At 46.8% G+C, this 15227-nt stretch overlaps 1 protein-coding gene across 7 annotated transcripts in view; it reads right to left on the bottom strand.

The window, feature by feature from the left end:
* Nucleotides 1-2138: 2138 nt before the first annotated feature.
* Nucleotides 2139-15227, bottom strand: part of ZNF384 (zinc finger protein 384) — a 32085-nt gene continuing 18996 nt past the window's right edge. For 2 of the 7 annotated variants that reach the window (XM_075842965.1, XM_075842966.1), the window contains exons 5-11: nt 13988-14294; nt 12482-12706; nt 7136-7318; nt 5770-5952; nt 5440-5518; nt 4074-4232; nt 2139-2909 (exon numbers count right to left, since the gene is read on the bottom strand). In XM_075842965.1, the coding sequence (XP_075699080.1) occupies nt 2682-2909; nt 4074-4232; nt 5440-5518; nt 5770-5952; nt 7136-7318; nt 12482-12706; nt 13988-14294 (1364 nt within the window). In that variant the 3' untranslated portion in view covers nt 2139-2681. The remainder of the gene's footprint in view (nt 2910-4073; nt 4233-5439; nt 5519-5769; nt 5953-7135; nt 7319-12481; nt 12707-13987; nt 14295-15227) is intronic. The other 5 variants (XM_075842967.1, XM_075842969.1, XM_075842970.1 and 2 more) reach the window with 3 other exon arrangements.

The following is a 15227-nucleotide window of genomic DNA, read 5'->3' as shown; positions in this document are numbered from 1 at the left end:
ATGTTACAGGGTTCCGCTCTCTCCTGCACGCTCCACACCCTCTACCATCACACACCACAGCCTTCTGCACGCTCTAGTACTATGTTACAGGGTTCCGCTCTCTCCTGCACGCTCCACACCCTCTACCATCACACACCACAGCCTTCTGCACTCTCTAGTACTATGTTTACAGGGTTCTGCTCTCCTGCACGCTCCACAGTGCACCGCACCCTCTATCAGTACATACTACAGCCTTCTGCACTCTCCGGCACATATTAGGCCTCATTCACACTATTCACGTTTATTTGCCGTTGTTTTGATGTATACGCTGGGTAAAGCTCCTGAAATATATGTATTACACATAGGCTTTGATGGATGCTCAACAGTGGCATATCTCACCCTCAGGCTATAATAGTGTATGTTTAATGGATATTTCATGAAAAGCTATTGAAAAGCCTATGACGTATACATGAAACGGATGCCTGTGACATATGCCATACAGTGGCATACATCACCCATAGGCTCCCATGTTAAGAAACGTAAACCGCATAGTTACATAGGTTAAAAAAGACACAGGTCCATTAAGTTCCACCTTTCTCAATCCATTAACTGTCATTCATTGCTTGATTAATTATAATCCTCAATGCCATTCGTCAATAAATAATCATCTTACCTTTTTTTTTAATGCTGACCTAGTATCTGCCATCACTACCTCTTGGGGTCGGGCATTCCATAGTTTGACCACTCTAACTGTAAAGAACCCTTTCCTATATTGATGTCTGAATGGGTGTCCCCTGGTCCTTTGTGGAGTCCTCGGAAGGAACAGATCATGTGCTGGTTCTCTGTATTGACCACACATATCAATAAGGTCACCAACAGCACTGCTTCCTCCACCTGCACCATACAGGATTCTGCTCTCTTCTGTGAAGATTTGGCGCGGAGTATCCATTGGCAGCGCACATAACTGTCCCTTTAAACCGCTCCTTCATTTACAATAAAATATTTCTTGTCAGCTACACAGAATATAAAACACAATGTATATGGAGGTTTATTTCTATACAATATACTAAAAATGGGAACAGGAGAGGACACCAGAAGAGTCTGACAGAGGCGATCACAGCAGCCTCCCACATCACAACAGCTGAATGCACATGGTATGTTTCGTCTCTTCCCTAGGCTGATTTTATTTTTCTCAAATGAAGATATTCCTGATGAATCCAACAAGGTGACTGGGAGGAAAGCAAGCAAGCCACAGTGATTGTGGTAATAAGTGGACAGGCAGCAGATCAATAAGGTGCGAAAAGATGGACATAGTAATCCCATAGAAAGCAAAGGAGAAAGAAAGTGTTAGGAACAAGTTTGGCAAGTTAGGAAGAGTATTATAGGGTTGGCAAGGTCTCAGCAGGCGAATAACCTGAAGACAAGGATAAAGAGGCGTCTGGACAGAGACCAAGAAAATAAGAGGTATGGACAGGGACCAGGGTGGTGAGAAGGTAAGAGAGCAGGACAGGGACCAGGGGGGTGAGAAGGTAAGAGAGCAGGACAAGGGCCAGGGTGGTCGAGAAGGTAAGAGAGCAGGACAGGGACCAGGGTGGTCGAGACGGTAAGAGAGCAGGACAGGGACCACGGTTGTGAGAAGGTAAGCGAGCAGGACAGGGACCAGGGTGGTCGAGACGGTAAGAGAGCAGGACAGGGACCAGGGTGGTGAGAAGAAAAGAATAACAGGGCTCAAGTTATTGAGAAAGGAGAAGACCGGGCTTTAGAGTTGGGGCCCTAACAAACTGGAAGGTCCCCATACTATATAATGTATCAGACTGAATAAAAAATAATAATAATAAGCTAGAAGAGTAAATAAGCAGTGGATAGATATACACACTTTGTTCTGTATATATTTATACATAATATTAACCAGGACACAGGCGTAACCTCCTCTCCCTGGCAGATAAGCAGAACTAGCTAATAGATCCATTAATGCAGAATTGTCAATTCATCAGCCCCCTCCCCTCCCCTCCCGAGACCAGCAATGTCAGTCTTAATATGACCTCCACTCTGTAATCGTATGCAGTGAACTTCCAGGGAAGATGTCAGCTGAGGAAGAGCAGGAACAAGATAAGGATAAAATAATATATAATACAGTACTCCCCCCCCCCCGCCCCCCCTCCCCATTTTATGTATTAGGGTATAAAATAAAGTCCAAAAATCTTAACCCATACTTCCCCCAATCTGTCCCATACGGGCAGTATTGCTGGCTGGGCACTGGATATAAACTGCAGTCCTTCTAAAACTCTAGCGGTGCATGGCGTCCTCCGGGTCAGTGACGGCGCTTGCACTATAAGTAACCTGTATGCAGCGCATCATATATAACACTGCTCGCACTGCATTTCTCCATGTGCTGTTAATGTAGACTAAGAGCAAGCAGCAAAAAGTGTTGATCTCAGGACATCAGCCTGATTTCCGCCCATGTTCGGGGCTCCAACAATTTAATAGCTTGAAAACCTCCATTATACTGAGGCGGATTAGGAGTCCATTCTCTCGGTCTTCGTAAACCAAAGTTCCTACCCATGATGGGACTTTTTCTGCTTCTTATCCCCCACCCAACAAGAATGGTCCGGTCCAGACCTTTAATCCCTCCCGTGTGTCTGATCCTGGACCTTTTCCTCCCCCTCCCACTTGTACGGATATTCTGTCCAATTTTTGTATAACTAGGAGCTGGCTAAATGTTCCACTTGAATGGTGCTGGTGGAGACGGTCAAACATAAGTCCTTGTGATGGTCAGTCTTGAAGGGACTCATGTCAAAAGAGCACTGAGGACCGTCGGACGTGGGGGCCTGGGAAACGGGTGTGAAATGCGCTTGTGAGGTTAGGACTTGCGTGGAGACTTGCGTTTCTGGAGCGTTGTGTTTCCTCATGTGTTTCATCAGATACGTTTCCTGGAGAGAAAACGAGACAAGATTTATAAGGATGGAATGGCAATATGAATGACTCTATCATCAGACGCACCCCTTTAAGAAAATCATCTGTAAGGCCTCATGCACACGAACGTATTCTTTTCCTCCCGTAAATACGGGTCCATTGTCACACGTATTCGACCCGTATTCCACCCGTATTTACGGACCCGTTTTCTCTGCACTAATCGGCAGCCCCTTCTCTCTATCAGGATAGAGAGAAGGGGCAGCCCTTTCGGGCAGAGTTTCCGCAGCGTTTGAAAGTTAAAAAAAAGTTCATTCTTACCCGGCCGTTGTCTTGGTGATGCGTCCCTCTTTTGACATCCAGTCCGACCTCCCTGGATGACGCGGCAGTCCATGTGACCGCTGCAGCCTGTGATTGGCTGCAACGGTCACATGGGCTGTAACGTCATCCCAGGAGGCCAGACTGGAGGAAGCAGCAGGGAGTTCTGGGTAAGTTCACTTTTAATACTATTAACTCCAGAAGTAGTCACTGTCCCGGGTGCTGAAACTGTTACTGCCGATCAGTTAACTCTTTCAGCACCCTGGACAGTGACTATTTACTGACGTCGCCTAGCAACGCTGCCGTAATTACGGGTGCACACACACGTAGCCATTTGTAATTACGGTAGCCCCATAGACTTCTATGGGCCTGCCCGTGCCGTTATTACGGCCTGAAATAAGACATGTTCTATATTTTTCTACGGCACGGGCATCTTCCCGTAAGCATGCGGGGAGGTACCCGTGGCCAATAGAAGTCTATGGGCCCGTAATTATGGGCGTTTTTACATTCGTGTGCATGAGGCCTAAGACTGCATAAAGTGGAAATTTAGGGTTTGGTGAAAAGCGTACACCATATGCGAATTACAGCGGCAAGACATTGCATCAGGACCGGCAAGTTACGTGTCCTCCTGGAATATGAGGAAGATTACAACCACTCCGTTCCCTCCTCCTGGCCTGAAAGGAAATATCAATGGCTACCTATGCTGTCCAATGTGCAAACCTGCAGTCCTCCAGTTACAAGAGTTGGATGTAGAGAAAGCAGGAGGGTGCACGGAGCCGCAGCATAGGAAACACTACATGCTATACAACATACAAAAAGGCAGAAAACAACAGAACGCAGCCATATACAAACGTATTAGCACCCACCGAAGTATATGCTCGGCTACAGATGGAACAGGTATAGACTTTAGCATGTTTGACGGTGTGGGTAGACAGGTGGACCTCTAGGGAGGACGCGTCGGTGTATGCTCGGTGACAGTTGTGGCACTTGAAGGGTTTATCTTTGTTGTGCTGCCTCCTGTGAGACTGAAAGACAAACACAAGTAAAAGGTGACGTTATTGAGACGACAACAAGGACATAAGAGCTGTGCTCGCTTTACAGGGTTTTATCCCGTGCAACAATTCTATGGTTGATTAACTAGATGTGCTAGAGGGGGGAGGTTGTGGTTGGTGGTGGGGGGGGGGGGGGTACGATTGTTGGGACATCCACTGATCCTAAAAAAAAAAAAAAAAGAGGCCTGTGCAGTTCTTAATCGAGAAGTAGGTGATGATTGACGGTTAAGAATGGCCCCCAGACAGACCCCTACGAAAAAGCTTCTATTAAATGATCTTTCTAAATAGATCAGCGGATATTGTTGGACTAAAATGCTGCGGTCGCAACCAATCAGAACACCTTAATTTGAACACAGAAAACAATTTATTTTGGCGCCACATACAAGGGTTTGGGCGCCATTCAACAGGTCCAATAGCATCTTATAGACCTTAAAGTGAATGGGAGACGGTCATGTGAGCGCGCTCATCTGTTTCTGTATCGCTCATTGACTTTGACGTTCCTGAGTAGCGAGGGTCCCATTGGTAGGACCCCCATCTGTCACATATTTACACCATATCTATCTAATATGCCTTTAAAGGGGTTTTCAAATGTCATGTGAGTAAAGCTTAAAGGGATTGTCCACCTTCACAACTTTGCAGTCTATTGCGTCTCCATAGTGGGGAAAAAAATGATTGCTTGTGAAGGTCGACAATTTGCTTTAAACATTGTATAATGAAAAATTATGCAAATTCCTAATACAGTTTGTGTATCAATTAATCTAAATGTTTCATATTTCTGCTTGCTGTCAGTGAACAGAAACATTCTAGCTTCCATCCATATTTGTTTGTAGCAATTTTTCTATTTGGTTAATTTTTTTTATTAAAAATGCAGCAAAAAAAAAACAAAATCTAAACAAAACCGTATTTACAAGAGGGCTCTGATACATTGTAACGAGCCGTGCACCTCATGTTTATGGGAGTCTTCTCTCTGGTCAATAATAAAAACAACCACTGGGCTGCAGTAACTTGTCCACCTGTGCCCTAAGCTAAAGGGTCTTGGTTCCACATCCAAATGTTGCCCTTATTGGATGTGAACCCAAGACCCCACACCCATTAAGGTCCATACCCACAACGATACCAGGCAGATAACAAGAACTTCCTGCCGTTGACAAGAAGCGGCCAGACAAATAGGACATACTACCTGCAGATTGGACAGCTGGGTGAAAGCCTTGTCACATCCGGGATGTATGCATTTATAGGGCCTGTCGCCGGTGTGAATCCTGCAGGTAGAGATAAAAATATAAGAGAATTACATCAACAAACCGGACTGGCATGTGGGGCAGGCATGGGAAAGCAGCGCAGGGAGGGGCGGGGGATGTTAATGAGGGAAGGGGTGAAATGAGCAGACAGGATGTCATCCCTCCCCTGACCCCGGTTTCCATTCAGACACGTGTGCATGCGGTTGGTGGGGGGGAAAGAGGGTGCATGCTGGTGTCGGGGCTCCCCCAGCTCTCTCCTCCTGCCCCCTTACCGTGTATGCTGCTGGAGGTGAGAGAGCTGGCGGAAGGCCTTCTGACAGTAGCGGCAGTTGTACGGCTTGGCCCCCGAGTGGATGCGCACGTGCTGGGCCAGGTAGGAGCTGTTGGCGAAGGTTTTGGAGCAGTGCGGGCACTTGTGAGGCTTGGACACCGCAATATGCACCTTAGTGTGGATTCTGCCAGAACAACACAATGGTTGGGACAGGGACCGGTAAATAAAAATGTATGGGAACTACAGCGTATCCAACCTGCCAATTTACAGCACAAGGCCAAGGTATCTATGGCGTATGTATCAGTGTAACCCAAGAGACAGGGAACAATCCAATTCTGCGTGTGTATGAAAATCTATACTAGCAGATAAAGGTCTCTACAACCTGATTGTTTATGGACATACTAAGATGTTACATACACAGGGGTGTTAACAGGGTTTTGGGTTGTCTGTAAATAATCATTGCACAATGAAAAGTCCTGCATCTTTCTGATACACTTTTACAGTTAATGCCGTCAGTGAATGGAAACGTTCACAAAAGTAAAAAACGCCCATACAGACTTCATATTTCTCACAGCTGAGGGTTTGCTACAATTGTACCCGGTCTAGACAATCCTCTGTGAGCTAAACACATCAGCAGGACAAATGTCACTCCTGTCCCGAAAGTTTGCTACATTGTATCAGTGCAGGTAAGATGTATCAGCCTATAGAGTCGACACTGATCAGCTCCCAGACTGGATACAATGGTGGCAAATTCTCAGCTATGAGAAGTATTAGGTCTGATCAGGTTTTCAGCCTCTGGATGTAAACAGAAATGTTCCCATTCACTGACGGCAAGCAGAGATTGGTGAGGAATTGTAATACAAAGTATATTAGAAAGTTTCAGAACTTCACATTGTACAATGGTGAAAGGGGAGCAGCAGCCTTTTATTCGAATGGTACGGAGCTGCAATACCAGGCGTAGCCACAACTGTATATAAGGCGCTGTGCCTGTGTAAACAATGAAAGGGCTTCTTCATTATGCGGATTAGCGCTGGTCCCAATCTAATCAATAACGGTCAGAGTTCAACCCCTTTCCGTTTTATCACAGTACTTCTGACCATTGGCGCATGCGAAGATGTTATACACACAAAAGTGTTGCGGACGCCATATGTGAAACTGGACAATTTGGTTGTGCAGACCTTCAAGAGTAAATGAGAAGATCACAATTCCATGATTTCGCCTACCCCAACCAACCACAGAAGATATGATCCCGGGGATAGGCTGTGTGCATGTAGAGATGTACATGGTGTGTACATTGTTAGGTGGGTGGGGTAAAGGTAACATGCTGGTGTCGGGGCTCCCCCAGCTCTCTCCTCCTGCCCCCTTACCGTGTATGCTGCTGGAGGTGAGAGAGCTGGCGGAAGGCCTTCAGACAGTAGCGGCAGCTGTAGGGCTTGGCCCCCGAGTGGATGCGCACATGCTGAGTCAAGTAGGAGCGGTTGGCGAAGGATTTGGAGCAGTACGGGCACTTGTGGGGCTTGAAGACCGCACTATGCACCTTCGTGTGGATCCTGCCAGAACAACACAAAGGTTGGGTCTGGAATCATTGTGAAAATGAATGTGGAGAGGCAGGTGTACTATACAGGTGTATGGAGTGTGATCATGCGGATACAAGGTCTCTACGTCTAGTCCCTATTAATTAACACTCTTGCAAAACATTCCTAATGATTTTAGAGTCTGGGGTTTAGCCCCATTCAGCCAGCTCTGTCCCCTAAACTCCAACTAGACCTAAAATGCAATCATAAGTTGTCACTGCTGGTGGCGGACACTGCTATGTTGTAATAAACATCGTTCCTGATGAAACAGACTCTACTACCTGTATAATCAGCAATATTTTTTACAATTAATAGAATTAGCAGGGCTTTGTGTCTTCCTAAAGTCCAGGGCACTTGGGTTTTTTTTTTCCCCCCCAAACGTTTCCACCTTTGCAGCTACTTTCCTTTTTATGGTCCCAAAATGAGAACAGAAGTAACTTTGCAATAAGTCTGATTGAAAATCGCCTGCTGTTCTGTGTATACAGCTCCTATGCAAACCTTTGCATCTCCTTGGTAACAGACAACAAAGAAACCCTGTGTAGTCTGATCCTGCGGTCATACTCCCTCCCCCACGTTTTGCTAACTAAAGGCTCATGCACACGGCCGTGCCTGTAATCACGGTCCGCGATTACAGGCGTGGCCGCCGACAACCGCCCGCATTTTCGGCCCGAGCACGGCCCGTAAAAAGCAAAAGAACGGACAGACGTTTCATAATTTGCGGTACACTTCTACGGGCCAGACACTTTCCCGCAAATATACGGGAAGGTGTCCGTGGTCAATAGAAGTGAATGGGTCCGTAATTGCGGACCGTAATTACGAACGATTTTTACGGTCGTGTGCATGGGGCCTTACCAAGTGTATTTTAGCATAAAGGAGGCGGGGGGGGGGAAATGAAATGTAGACTCAGACTACACAGGGTTTGTTTGTTGTCTGTTACCATGGAGACACATAGGTCTGCATAGGAGCTGTAAACACAAAACAATAGGAACTTTTTAATTAAAACCGAAGTTGCTTCCATTTTCATTTTAGATGCATTAGGACGGTAAAAAAAAAAATTGACTGCAAAAGGTGGACATAGAGAGTCATCAACAGGGTGTGCATCTGGTGCAAGCTGCAGTGACGGAGAGACTGATGCGCAACTCGTTCGGTGCGCTTGTTTTATAGATCTTCCTCGCTATTATATGCCTAAAGAAGGGCCTCAGGCGGCAGTACATGACACAGGTATTCTCTCATTGGTGTTTGTCTCTATGTCATGCTCTGCCCTCTTAGGCCTCGTATAAGTCTTGCCTGGAATGTTCCTTTATCAATTGTGAAGGAAGCGCTCCATTCAATGTATACAGACTACCTTCAATGTATACAGACTACCTTCAATGTATACAGACTACCTTCAATGTATACATGCTACCTTCAATGTATACAGACTACCTTCAATGTATACAGACTACCTTCAATGGCGGCTGTACGTTGCTGCAGCAGGTAATCGGATTTCCTTGTCTCATTATTGGAATCACCCCCCCCCCCCCACCCCCTACCCCCACACATTATCTTATCGGGGCAATTCCAAAAATAACATTACATCAGGGATTTACACAGAATGGAACTTCAAACTCCTGTGTGTAGCTATAAATGTGAGCGATATCTAAATCTAGCATGTATATGCGGACAGAGGTGCGGAGGGTGTGATCTCTGAACGGTGCACTTACTACGGTGTTGAATGCGGGTTAATCTACATGGTGTATAAAGAGGATAGTTTGTCGAGGGGACTGGTGAACCGTGCGCCAGCCGGGTGCTGCACCTGCACTGGTGGATGAATAAGCAGCTGTTAGTGGGGAAAATAAGAGAAATGGCACCTGAAAGCAGCAGAAATGAAGAGACATGAAGACGGTTGAGAGAGGGAGAAAAAAAAGATTGTACAGGACTTTAGTGATGAAATGTGTGGCATGCCAATAGAAAATGGTTAGTGGTCTATGAACAGATAATTGAGAGGAAAGCAAATAGAAGCGCTGTCAATGAGGCTTACAACGGAGGAGGCAAAGCGAGGCGCAATATGTAGAGAATGAGGGAGAATGGAGGACAGCTGACGGCGTAGCATAAGAAAATAATGGAACTGTGCTGACCGGTAGGAGAGAACGTAGAAGGGGAGGGTAAGGGGCAGGACAAATACTAAGGGGCAAGAGCAAAGAAGGGCACATTGGTAACAGGGGGTTGGGAACAGGGTACAACATAAGGCTACATTCACATTAGCGTGACAGATTTACACGCGTAAATCTGTCTGTGTGCATTGCGTTACGCATCAGTGTGCATTGCGTTACGCATCAGTGTGCTTTGCGTGTGACATGTTTTTCACGCACCCACAAGCACTTTTTAAAAAAAATGTCATTGACGGGTGAAACACGGACAGCAGACGGATCTGCATCTGTGTGCTGTCCGTGGTTTTCACGCACCCATTGACTTCAATGGGCGACTAGGTGACCAATATAGGACATGCAGTGAGTCCCATGTGTGAATAGCCCTATTGAAATCAATGGGTACAGCACACAACAGAGAATCACGCTCGTCTGAATGAGCCCTAAAGCAGAGAAGCCCGAGGGAAGTCTGACAAAGAGAGAACAGAAACTGGAGAAGGTGCTGTCGTGAAACTACAATTCCCAGCATGCGCTGACAGCCTTTGGCTGGAATAATAAAGTATTTGGCAGTCAGGGCATGCTGGGAGTTGTAGTTTGAGAACAGCTAGAGTGTCATAGGTTGCTGACCCCTGCTGTAGACTGTGCAATGAGGGGAGAACTCACAGTAGATGGAAGCAAATAGAGAGGGAAGACACTACGGACAAAGAAGACAATGCAAGTGGATGGAGGCAGAGTAATAAGGTCACTGTGGATGAACACCAGATAAGAGAGGGTAATGTGTATGGAGGGAATCAGAAGGGATCAGAGTACTAAGGACACTTGGGTTGAAGGCAACACAGGGAATGTGGAAAAGGAGGACCCTGCGGAGTAGAAAGATCATTATGGATGAGGAGAACCAGATAAGATTGTGTATTGAGGGATATGAGAGTTGGGGTCGTCTAGCATGGCTCGACATGGGTCGTGTAAACGAGCGCCGATCAACGAGACAGCTCGATGATCGGCGTTCATTTGCTCCTTTCACAAGGAGCTATGTTTGGGGACGAGTGATCGTTACTACGACCGTGTCTCCCCAAACTTTTCTATCTTGTCGGCAGCACGTCTCCCTGTTAACACGGTAGATGTGCTGCCGACAACGATAATATTTTCTGCTTCATAAAAGATACGATCAGCCTGTCTACACAGGGCAATGACTGGGAACGCTCGTTTTCCCGATAATTGGCCCGTGTAAAAGGACAATGCCAAGGACACTGAGCAGATAGAGGGCACAGGAGAAGAGGGCACAGGAGAAGAGGACAGAGGAGAAGAGGGCAGAGGAGAAGAGGGCAGAGGAGAAGAGGGCAGAGGAGAAGAGGGCAGAGGAGAAGAGGGCAGAGGAGAAGAGGACAGAGGAGAAGAGGACAGAGGAGAAGAGGGCAGAGGAGAAGAGGGCAGAGGAGAAGAGGGCAGAGGAGAAGAGGGCAGAGGAGAAGAGGGCAGAGGAGAAGAGGGCAGAGGAGAAGAGGGCAGAGGAGAAGAGGGCAGAGGAGAAGAGGGCAGAGGAGAAGAGGGCAGAGGAGAAGAGGGCAGAGGAGAAGAGGGCAGAGGAGAAGAGGGCACAGGAGAAGAGGGCACAGGAGAAGAGGGCACAGGAGAAGAGGGCACAGGAGAAGAGGGCACAGGAGAAGAGGGCACAGGAGAAGAGGGCACAGGAGAAGAGGACAGAGGAGAAGAGGACAGAGGAGAAGAGGACAGAGGAGAAGAGGACAGAGGAGAAGAGGACAGAGGAGAAGAGGACAGAGGAGAAGAGGACAGAGGAGAAGAGGACAGAGGAGAAGAGGACAGAGGAGAAGAGGGCACAGGAGAAGAGGACAGAGGAGAAGAGGGCAGAGGAGAAGAGGACAGAGGAGAAGAGGGCAGAGGAGAAGAGGACAGAGGAGAAGAGGACAGAGGAGAAGAGGACAGAGGAGAAGAGGACAGAGGAGAAGAGGGCACAGGAGAAGAGGGCACAGGAGAAGAGGGCACAGGAGAAGAGGGCACAGGAGAAGAGGGCACAGGAGAAGAGGGCACAGGAGAAGAGGGCACAGGAGAAGAGGGCACAGGAGAAGAGGACAGAGGAGAAGAGGACAGAGGAGAAGAGGACAATGTACAAGGAGATAATAAAGAAACAATGGACACGGCAGACATAAGGAGACAAAGAAAAGATAACATTGTGGAAGGAGAAAGAGGTGATTATACCGGGAAATGGTGAAGGAAGGAAAAGATGCCAAAGCAGACAAAGGGAACATAAATGTGCCATCTCAGCGCCACATATATGAAGTCACATAACACCGTACAAACATAAGGTAAGCATAGGCAGGATTACATGAAAAAGGTGTAGAGTATGGGTCAATAATATAGAGAGATGACAATGGCTCAGTGCCATATACAAGGGCACATAACTGTATAGCTGCTGTGTAAATGAAGAAGGTAAGAGACACAATGTCTGAATGGAAACGCTCCCTGCTACCAATGGAAGTAGAAGTGTAACACAGACTGACTCCATGTCCTAGAATAACATCACATTCACGTCACATATCTACCTGTCGCTAACACTGCAACCCTCAGCAAGCGTCCGCTGCCAGTTTAAATAGAGAGCACATTGTAAGAAAAAAGGATTTTCTTTTGTCATTCTGTGGTCTGGTCAAGCACTAGGTGTCTGCAACCTTAAAGTATATAATGTATTATACATGTAACAAGAAGAACGCGTCCATGTATCCTGCATAATGTTCAGTCCCGCTTGTTTCCACAACTTGTTAACGTTTCTGTTTCTGATATATAGTACGGGTGAAGAATACAACCAGCGAGCTTAGTTATGTATGACGTGAAATGATTATGTCAGTGCCAGCCTTGGTCCAAAGACTCCCTAAATAAAGACATATATAAAACACACTGTGCAACCCAACAGTATAAACTTCCCGGCCTGCAAACGGCATTTTCTTTCTAGTTCTGCCCCCTTAAAAAAACTGTCGGCAAAATCCTTCTATTTGTCTCTTACCGTGTGTGCTGCTGGAGGTGAGAAAGCTGGCGGAACGCTTTCTGACAGTAACTGCAGGTATAGGGCTTCGCCCCCGAATGGATCCGTACATGCTGTGCCAAGTAGGAGCTGTTGGCAAAGGTTTTCGAGCAATGAGGGCACTTGTGCGGCTTGGCCTCTGTGTGAGACTTGGAGTGAATCTGCATCTCAGACTTAGAGAAGAAGGTGATTGAGCACATCCGACATCTGAAATAGAGAACAGGGTGATTGTCAACTGTGATCACTACACTACATGAGGCTTTACCCAGAATGGCATATAAATGTACCCTCCATCCTAATCCCTCTCGTTTTACTGCTCTGTATAATTGCGATGGCAGTTCTAGCATTACATTAAAACCAGGGCGCGCAGGATAAACAATGCTTTCTAGGGCCGTTTCCTGGAAAACAGGGGTTCCTTAGATAATGGGGCTCCCCATAACACAGCAGCAGGACTAATCACTTTTAAAATAGAGATGACAAACTCATATCAACCAGTCAACAAATCTCAGCCAGAATATAGTGTTAGGCAAGAATCATTGAATGCTTTGGTTTGCAATCTACATGGTTGCCCAGCTGGCACTGCCCTCTTTGCCAGGTGTCAGCTACCATGATAGCGTGCCGACACGTCAACATATAAGGGCTTGTTTACACGAGCGTGTTATTCGTCCATGCGACGCGCGTGATTTTCACGCTTGTCGTACGGACCTATAATAGTCTATGGGGCCGTGCAGACAGTCCGTGAATTTGGTGCAACGTGAGTCCGTGGCAAAAAACTCACGACATGTTCTATATTTATGCGCTGTTCGCGCATCACACACCCAATGAAGTCAATGGGTGCGTGAAAACCATGCATGTCTCACGGAAGCACTTACGTGCGACCAGCGTGATTCGCGCAACAGCAGTGAAAAGGATGAATGAAAACAGAAAAGCACCATGTGCTTTTCTGTTTACAAACATCCAAATGGAGTGTCATAATGATGGCGGCTGCGTGAAAATCACGCAGCCGCGCATCATATGGTGATGACACACGGAGCTGTTAAGTGCCTTTTGCGCACGCAAAACGCACACGCTCGTGTAAACGAGGCCTAAGTCTCATGCACACAGCCGTGCCTATAATCACGGTCCGCCATTACGGGCACGGCCGGATGCTGGCGGCCAGCCACCCGCATTTTCGGCCCGTGCTCCCATATAAAGTATGGGAGCACAGTCCATAAAAAATCCAAAAGATAGGACATGTCAAATATACGGGAAGGTGTCCATGGTCAATAGAAATGAATGGGTCCGTAATTGGGGATGAAATCCACGGTCGTGTGCAGACCTTAGAATTGCTCTTATCAGCGGACCTCCTCTCTGGCTAATAGAAGGGAAGCCCCCCCCCCCCCTTCCGCTCTATTAGCCAGAGAGGAGGTCCAAGTGGAGCATATTGACAGGGACTATTCTGAGCGGGCCACCCCTTGCTATAACATTATGACACAGTAGGATTGTTACCGGTAGGTCTTCCCATCTTTATGATGGTCTTCATCATCTTCATTAGACATGTCATAAGGGTCGTGCAGCTCTGGTAGTGTAGGTTCTGGAAGTCTCTTCTTCTTCCTCCCACGTCCTGATTTTTGGACACCTAAAGCTCCCATCTCACATAGCTTTGCCTTGGTGAGCTCGGACACAACTTGCAATGTCTGGGAGCCTGGCAAGGTTGACACAATCATGGTGGAAGGGGCAGAAATTGGAAACGTTTGACCAGAAGAGGAAGGCGTAGTCACGAGAGATCCAGAAGGAGACGTGATTACCAGACCAGCTGAAGGTAAAGAGGAGTGACACATATAACTAATAATATGGGGCGAAATATTATACAATGATTACATTTTGTACAACAAAAGCTAAGTGACATATTATATACAGTGAAACATCTTTGCAGAGGACCAACAACTTATCTAGACTAGATTTTAAGTTCCATTATAGACTAGACATACTGGCCATCTTCTTTAGGTGGTCGTCTCACAAAGGCTTCACTGCATATTCTAATCTAATAATCAATTTGAAATGGCATTGCAAATAAATATATATTTCTTGGGGTAACTATTCAATGTGTATAATCACAGCATGTTTAGTATAGAGGATCTGTCGGCTCTCCTGTGTGGTGTAGTATAGAGGAGCTGTCGGCTCTCCTGTGTGGTGTAGTATAGAGGATCTGTCAGCTCTCCTGTGTGGTGTAGTATAGAGGATCTGTCAGCTCTCCTGTGTGGTGTAGTATAGAGGATCTGTCGGCTCTCCTGTGTGGTGTAGTATAGAGGATCTGTCGGCTCTCCTGTGTGGTGTAGTATAGAGGAGCTGTCAGCTCTCCTGTGTGGTGTAGTATAGAGGAGCTGTCAGATCTCCTGTGTGGTGTAGTATAGAGGAGCTGTCAGCTCTCCTGTGTGGTGTAGTATAGAGGAGCTGTCAGCTCTCCTGTGTGGTGTAGTATAGAGGATCTGTCAGCAATCCTGTGTGGTGTAATATAGAGGAGCTGTCAGCTCTCCTGTGTGGTGTAGTATAGAGGAGCTGTCAGCTCTCCTGTGTGGTGTAGTATAGAGGAGCTGTCAGATCTCCTGTGTGGTGTAGTATAGAGGATCTGTCGGCTCTCCTGTGTGGTGTAGTATAGAGGAGCTGTCGGCTCTCCTGTGTGGTGTAGTATAGAGGATCTGTCGGCTCTCCTGTGTGGTGTAGTATAGAGGATCTGTCGGCTCTCCTG

Source organism: Rhinoderma darwinii, chromosome 11 (assembly GCF_050947455.1).
Source record: "Rhinoderma darwinii isolate aRhiDar2 chromosome 11, aRhiDar2.hap1, whole genome shotgun sequence".
NCBI lineage: Eukaryota > Metazoa > Chordata > Amphibia > Anura > Rhinodermatidae > Rhinoderma > Rhinoderma darwinii.
The sequence above is the reverse complement of the archived record's forward strand: the minus strand, read 5'-3'. Positions and strand labels throughout refer to the sequence as shown.